This window comes from Terrapene carolina, unplaced genomic scaffold (genome assembly GCF_002925995.2).
Source record: "Terrapene carolina triunguis isolate 2854851 unplaced genomic scaffold, T_m_triunguis-2.0 Scaffold502, whole genome shotgun sequence".
NCBI classification, from domain to species: Eukaryota; Metazoa; Chordata; order Testudines; family Emydidae; genus Terrapene; species Terrapene triunguis.
The window spans coordinates 599,280-607,269 of record NW_020664853.1 but is presented as its reverse complement, the minus strand read 5'-3'; the positions used below and the strand labels follow the sequence as shown (position 1 = coordinate 607,269).

Sequence of the window (7,990 nt, the reverse complement as noted above, 5' to 3'; positions counted from 1 at the left end):
CTCGTCTCACCCAAATTCTGCTGTAGATGTATATGTTTGTAATAAAAACCATTTGACCTTTGTCCTTGCTTCCAAAGTAATGCCAGTTCAATTTTTTTTTTCCAGAACTTTTTTTCCCGACGAAATCTCCCTGGATCGCCATTCTGTGCACGATCCTGGTTATTCAGTTTTTTGTTATTGGCCTCTTAATTTATCTCTTGAAAACAAAAGGTAATACATTAAATAAGGAAGTAAACTATAAAGAGATGTTCTCTTAATAAATAAATAAAAATATGTTTTAATGTTATACAGTGATGGTGATGACTCCATAGTTAAGGTTGTTACTTTATTTTCAAATTATTGCAAAGTCTGTTTTTGTTCCCCTCTCTAAAATCCCAAAACAGTGATATCAGCACAAAAAAATTATAGCCCTAGAGCTGTGGGTGATTATTGTTCTGCAAAATTGGAAGTGATTTGAACAAAGGGTTCCCAATTTACAGCATCCTAAATATGGGAATGTTCATCCAAGCTCCATTTTTTTTTCCTTTTACCTTTTCTTAAGAACAAAATAAAGGAGAAACTTAAAACTTAGTGTATTGGACTTTGCAGCTGAGATCTAGTGTGCAGAACCAAAATACAGTTGTATAAAGTGGAAATATGCAACACGGATAAGGCCCAAATTGTCACATGTCATCACTGATTTGAATTGCCTCTGTTTTTCTGTAATGGATCCAAGACTATGTCTTGACTTCAGAATTAGCCCTGGCTTTCACTCAGATGTTGCTCCTAGCCCCATCTTCCATTCACACACACAGCCCTCTGGCCTGAGTTCAGTGGTCCTTTCCACCCAGGCTAGCTCACACAGCTGGGGCTGTGCTTTCACTCAGGCTGGTAATACAGTGAGGGCTCAGGCTAAATCACTAGAATTCTGATGGTCCTCCAGTTCCTTCCCATAATTCCCCTGGGTGCCCAGAAGGACAGACAAGTTCTCCCAAAAATCACGGGAAAGAATCGTAGAATGACTCAGCTTAGCATAGCCAAAGAACCCTGGGATATGTCCCCAGAAGCCCTAGTATCGCACAATGGTGAATGCAACAGTAGTGAAGACCCAGTAACTTTCTGAGTATGTGTTCGGAGAGCGGCCACAGACCTGGGCTAGGCTAACGTAGATGCTCAGACCCAAGTGCCAATCATTCAAGTTAACTCTGCAATGAAGACACACCTTGAGACTCCTGGAGCCTGGTTTTAAGATCTGAGGAATCCCAATTCCAGCTGTAGTCAAAGGTTACTGTAGATGCTGAGCTCTTCTGAAAATCAGGCACAGGGTGGGTCATGCTGGGCATGTTAAAACTCAGGAACCCAAACAATGACCATTTTCACTGTGCACCGGTTTTGTGGGTCCTGGAGCCAAGAGATCTGGGACCCCATTCTGGGTCTGCCCCACCTTTTGCACATGCCTGTTTGCATTCAGAGCAGAGTCACTTTATCTTGCATGTAGTGAACGCACAGACACCTTGTTTGGCCACTCTGCCAGCGTACCCCAGTGCAGTCCCTGGGGGAGGTTTGAAGAGCCATGGGTAAATTTTGACCATAAAGGGCTTAGTCTTTTTACTGTGTATCCCTGGGGAAAAGAAATGTAATAATAATAGTGTATTTATTTCTGCTTATTTTTTAGAGAAGAAGGTTGCAGAAAGTAGTAAGTGTTATTCCCTCTCCTTTCACAATCTTTTGCATACAGGTGTATGGGGGGGGGGTGGGGGTTGGTTGGTTGTTTTGGTTTTTTTTTTTAATTTCATTTGGTTTTTAATTTAATTTTTAAAAGGTGTTGTGGGGTGGGTTAATATTAAATATGTGGAATTTCACTTTGAAAGGAAACTTTAAAAAAAAAAGTTATATGTGACTAAAACCAGGAAGGTTGAATAGAAATGACCCATCAGCCTTAATCTTGGTACTGACAATCTAATATAATAAAGGCATGAGATATAACATATACAATGAAGGGAAAATCTAAGGGCCTGATTCAGGAAAGTTTTATGCAAATATTTAAGTGGGTCCCTATTTAGGGCAGCCCTTAAGCACATGCTTAACTTTAGGCATGTGTTTTTGTCCCATTGAAGGCAATTGGGACGTAAGTGCATGCCAAAATTTTGCATGTGCCTGAACCTTTACTTTCTAGTAAGGACACGAGGCACTGAAGATGGAAAGTTTATATTTCTAGAAATCAAAGATACAATAAATGCTTAAAGCATGTTATCAAAATATTAATATTAGTAACTTTATTTCCTGTTGTTATTTCATAATGGGTTCAGACCTGCTCCAACTGGGTTGGATACAAAGCCAGGGTCTTTCCCTTCTCTCTCGTGAGATTTGGAATTGGATCCATAGGATACAATTGAGGATTTGCCATGGACATCAGTGAGAGAAGCATTAGACCTTTAATAAAAGGGGTTATTTGTTTTATTTGTTAACTTTAGTGTATCTTTAAAACAATCTCCGGGTTAAGTATGATGATGATGATATAGAAATAAATATTAGTTATTGGAAATTTCTGTAAACTCATTATTAAATGGGTAGCCTTTGAAAGACAACTGCTCATGTACTGTATATGCATTTCTGACATTATTTCATGGTAACTTTTTACTAGAACTTATAACTAGAGATCTTTGGAAGATGTGCTGGACATCTTGCTCTTTGAAAATGAGTTTCCCCCCAAAAAGTCAAAATTAAAAAAATAATAATAATAGAACCAAAAAGTTCTAAAAAATGAAAATTACACTTTCAAATTGACATTTCAGCACAAACTATGGTTTTGTTTGTTTAAATGGAAAAATTATCTGAAAACTGATATTTTAATTTGAAATGAAACACAAATTGTCTCATTTCTAAATGTTGATTTACATTATTTTTTTAATTTCCCCACAAAAAAAGGTTTTTTTCCCCCCATGAGAATCATCATTTTTCCTCCAAAAATTACCATTTCAACTAAATATTTTTTTTCAGGAAAACTTTTCAAACACATTTTTGACCAGATTTACTTATAACTGTTTGCCCCTTTCCACTGCTCACATTTCATTCTGTATAATATTGCTGCCTGCTAATTCAGTGTTCGTTCAGAGGAGTTCTCATTTCTTCTTCTTGATTGCAGGGTGGAGAGACTGCCTTATAGAAGCAGGTAATAAATGTCCATATTTTATCAAAGCCCAAATCCCATCCCCCACAAGGGTTCCTAACATTCTGTTTGCTTTTTTGACTGCCGCTGCACACTGAGCAGATGTTTTCAGAGTAGGGTTGACCCTTTTGGTTGGACGTATTACTGGAGATTTCATCACATGACATAATCTTTAATTAGGGATGAAACTTTAATTCCTGGAGACTCCAGGAAAATCCTGGAGGATTAGCAACCCTATGTCAGAACTATCCACAATGACTCCAAGGTCTCTTTCTTGAGTAGCAACAGCTAATTTAGACCCCAACATTTCGTTGGGATTACGTTTTCCCGTGTGCAGTACTTTGCGTCTATCAGCATTGACTTTCATCAGCCATTTTGTTGCAGACAGTTTCCTGGCTCAGAAATCCCTTGGTCTGTCACACCAGCAAGCTGCGTGCCCAGGGAGTTCTGGCCCAGATCCACAAGCCCAGACTGAGGCACCTAATTCCCAGTTTTAGGCATCACTGTGATCCACAAATCCCTGCCTGGCTGCCACCTGAATGGAGGTGTCTGAACTTGGGGACTTTCACTGCAAAAATATAGGCACCAAGAGCCTAAGTTTCTGCCTCTGGGCAGGCACATCGCTGCCTCCCTCAGGCACCTGGGTGCCTATCTCCCACCCAAACCCCCGTGTGAGCCAGGGACGACAGCCTATCTTGTCTGTGGGGCCCAATCTGGTAGGCGGGCTCAGAGGCCACCTAGCTCTGTGTAGAACAGATAAAGGAAAAGGCCCCTTGTAGCTTTCAGCCAGTGCTTAGCGTACTCACCCAGGATGTGGAAAACCTCCAGTCCAAGTCCCTCTCCATCTGTGAGGAGAAAGGGATTTAAAAGGGGGCTGGGATGGGGACAGGAGCCAGGGGCTTCTCTCAGGCCCCCCCTGCCCAGGGCAGGTGGAGGGTCCAGGGCTTCCCACAGTGGCTCAGGCTCCATGGGGAGCTCTTATCACAGCCCAGCTCTGGTGGCATGGGGGTGGGACTTTGGGGGAAGAGGAGGGGCAGAGGGTGGGGGCCACGTAGGGGGGTGGAGCCACAGGGTGGAGAGGAGGAGCGGGGAGATGGGGGCCACAGAGAGGGGCCAGGCGACAGGCGAAGAGGAGGAGCAGGGAGTGGGGGCTATAGAGAGGGGCGGGACTTTGGGGGAAGAGGAGGAGCAGGGAGTCGGGGCCACAGAGAGGGGCAGGGCCACAGAGGGGGCGGGGCTACAGTGGTAAGAGGGGGAACAGGGAGTGGGGCCACGGAGAGGGGCAGGGTCAGAGGGGCAGGAGGCAAGGCCTCAGAGGGGAAGAGGTGGAGCAGGGGGCAGGGCCATGGAGCAGGGTGGGGCCACCAGGGGAAGAGGAGGAGCAAGGATGGGGCCACAGAAAGGGGCAGGGCCCTATGTCCCTTCCTCTACCAAGGTTCCTGCACTGTTGGCTAGAGCACTTACCTGAGAGATGGGAGATCCCTGTTTTAATCCCTTCTCCTGAGCAGGCAGAGTTAGGCGTCTCCTACAGCCCAGGTGAGCACTGTAATCACTGGACTAAAGGTTATAAGGGAATGTGCATTTTTCCTCACTCCCACTGTTTTGTGTAGAACTAGTCAGCCTCTGAGCACATTTACCAGCTCAGGCCCTCCAGGCAGGACAGGCATTCAGCTGCCTGCATCCCCCAGGTTCATGGAGCACAAGCAGAGACAGGCACCTCTGTGCTGTCCAGACTTAGGGCTTGGCTACACTTGCACGTTATACCGCTATAAAGCCGCCCAGAGTGCTCTACCTCACTCCCCATCCACACTGGCAAGGCATGTAGAGCGCTCTGACTCCCTGGCTAGAGCACTGCTGGTACTCCACCTCCCCGAGAGGGATAACGTTTGCTGCGTATTGGGTGAGACGCTGCAGCATCAGTGTGAACGAGGGGTTAGGTTACTGCGCTCTGATTGACCTCCGGAAACATCCCATAATCCTCTTAAATCAAGTGGCCTCTCTTCTCGTTGTGAATCGGCTGCAGGAATGCGGAAGTGCCCTTTCAAAGCTCCGTTTCGGAGAAGCCGCTGCTTATCTGGTCCTAGAAAAAACAAACATTTACTGTTTGCTTTGAGTGAGTGAGAGAGAGGTGGGGCGGGGGGAGTCTGAACTTGCAAGACAGCATGCTGACACACTCTGAGCACCCCAAAAACCCACTCTCTCTCCCCCCACATATATACACACACACACTCCCTGTCGCACTCCACCCCACCCCCCACATTTGAAAAGCACATTGCAGCCACTTGCATGCTGGGATAGCTGCCCATAATGCACCGCTCCCAGTGCTGCTGCAAGTGCCGCAAATGTGGCCACGCCACTGCGCTGTCAGCTGTCAGTGTGGACAGAATGCAACGCTTTCCCTACTGCACTGTACAAAGGCTGGTTTAACCCAAAGCGCTCTACAACTGCAAGTGTAGCCATGTCCTTAGGCATTATCTCCATGGGATAATGGAGCTTAGCACACACCCCTCCCACCAGTTAGTTTAGGCAGCTCCCTGTCTAGCATGCCGGCTTTTGTGAATCCCCTCCTTAAAGTGCATCTGCACTGCAAAGTATTCTTGTGGCCATGCACAGAGAGCATACGCTACACACACCCCTAGCACGGGTATAAATAGCAGTTGTAGACGGTAGGGTGACCAGATGTCCCGATTTTATAGGGACAGTCCTGATATTTGGGGCTTTTTCTTATATAGGCTCCAATTATCCCCCCACCCCCGTCCCGATTTTTCACACTTGCTGTCTCGTCACCCTAGTAGATGGTGAGGCTCGGCTTAGACAACGAAAGACACCCATGTGCCCTGTGGGTATGTACCCTACATGGCTCTCTACATGCCCAAGCAAAACCTTCCCCAGAATGTGCCGCTGCCTCCCCACTGCCAGAGCCTTTCACCTCTGTAGGGAGCTGCCGGAGCCTTTCCCCACCACAAGGGAAGACTCAAGCAGTGGGGAAAGGCTCTGGTGGGGGAGGCAGTGGGAAAAGTCTCGGACAGTGCTCCACTGCGAGAGCCTTTCCCCCTTGCCCCCACCCTGCCAGAGCCTTTCACTGAAATGTGTAACTACACACCACAGTGTCGATACAGCCTGCTTTTCACTGCAGCGTGTGGACACACGTACCCTGCCCCCTACTGCCAGTGGTGTTAGGTGTTGTAACGCTGAGTGTCCCTTGGTGGAATGGGGGGCTCTGGTCTCTCTGCCCCCTCTCAGGGTCACTCTCACAACTGCATCTCTGGCTTTCTCCCTGTAACACTCTCACTCCAAACCCCGTGCCCCTTCATCTGCAACAAAGGAAACCCCTCACACCATGAAACTTAGCTCTGTCCTGCATTTGTAGCCTTCCTTGTTTCCAGATGTTTTTACTACGTAAAGGGGCTTGATTGCGCCTCCCATGGATGGTAACAGAGTGAGCTCAGCACACCCCCTGGCTTTAAGGAGGTCTGTGGGTTTTTTTTTTTTTTATTTTACACCATACACACACATACACACCCATTTCTGCATTATCATACTGTTCTTTCCCCTGCTCTTACCTGAGGGGATCCAGCCATGACCCTGATCTCAGCTTCAGAGAAAGCAGAACCCTGAACAGTGGCAGATCTCTCCTGGTTGGAAAATGAAAGGGGGGAAAAAAAGTTTTGCAAAAAATATTTTTAAAATGCTTTCCTTTTGAAGTGTTTAATATTTTTCTTTTTATGATTTTATGAGGAATTTTTTTTCGTTTTTTATTTTAAAATGGTCAAAATTGATTGATTGATTGATTTATCCAAAATTTGTTTTTTGGCAAATGAAAAGTTTGGATAAAATTTGTGATTGTTTTAAAATATTAATTAAAATCTGTTCATCATCCAGCTGTCCTTCCTCCCTCAGATATACAATGAAGATAAATTGATTCACTCTCCAGCTGGGGCAGCTTCTGTCACTGACATGATCAAACCCTCCCCCAGGGCTGAGCTCTGTCTCTAACACTCTGATTCTCTTACTCTCTCCAGAGGGGGTGACCCTGGATCCAGACACCGCAAATCCCAATCTCATCTTGTCCAAGGATCGGAAAACTGTGCGACTCGGAGACACGGACCAGAAGCTGCTCGCTAATCATAAGGGATTTAGTTATTCTCCCTGTGTGCTGGCCTGTGAGGGATTCACCTCTGGGACACATTATTGGGGGGTGGAAGTTGGGAGCAAAGGAGGCTGGGCTGTGGGGGTGGCCAGAGAGTCTGTGACGACGAAGGAAGGAGCAGTGAGCCTTAAGCCTGAGGAGGGGATCTGGGCTATAGAGCGACAGTGGTGGGGTGAGTTCTGGGCTCTCACTAGCCCTATGACACGCCTGACCGTAAGTAGGAAACCTGAGAAGATTCGAGTTTCTCTGGACTACAAAGAGGGGCTGGTGGAATTTTTCGATGCTGATAATGTGAAACCTTTCTATGCTTTCCGCTCGGCCTCTTTCGCTGGTGAGAAAATCTTCCCTTTCTTCCGGGTTGGGGGTGCAGGAACCCAGCTCAGCCTGTGTCCGTGAGAAAGGGTACTTTATTCTACTTGGACTCGCTCAAACGTGTTCTCATCAACTTAGGATATCTGTCATTCAGTTTATAAAGATCACTCATAACTCCTCTTTAACCTCACACTAATTTCCTGTAAATAAAGAAATTTTGAAATAATGGATGTATTTTCTGCTCTTCTCCTGTCTACTTTATATATTATTTCAGCTGCAGTTTTTTTGGGGGAAAGGGTTGCAGATTAGGGTCGCAGATGCCCTCTTGACCGTCTGACAAGAGCCTGAGGCCTAGTCTACACTACAGAGTTAGCAGGGCC

The 7,990-nt window shown here is 46.0% G+C and overlaps 1 protein-coding gene across 1 annotated transcript in view; it reads left to right on the top strand.

Annotated features, from left to right (window-relative positions):
• LOC112115596 (butyrophilin subfamily 1 member A1-like) overlaps positions 1 to 7,790 on the top strand; it is a 28,300-nt gene extending 20,510 nt beyond the window's left edge. Inside the window, exons 5-8 of the mRNA XM_024212722.2 lie at positions 106 to 210; positions 1,655 to 1,675; positions 3,125 to 3,151; positions 7,171 to 7,790. Coding sequence (XP_024068490.2) covers positions 106 to 210; positions 1,655 to 1,675; positions 3,125 to 3,151; positions 7,171 to 7,694 — 677 coding nt within the window. The 3' untranslated portion in view covers positions 7,695 to 7,790. The remainder of the gene's footprint in view (positions 1 to 105; positions 211 to 1,654; positions 1,676 to 3,124; positions 3,152 to 7,170) is intronic.
• Positions 7,791 to 7,990: the final 200 nt, after the last annotated feature.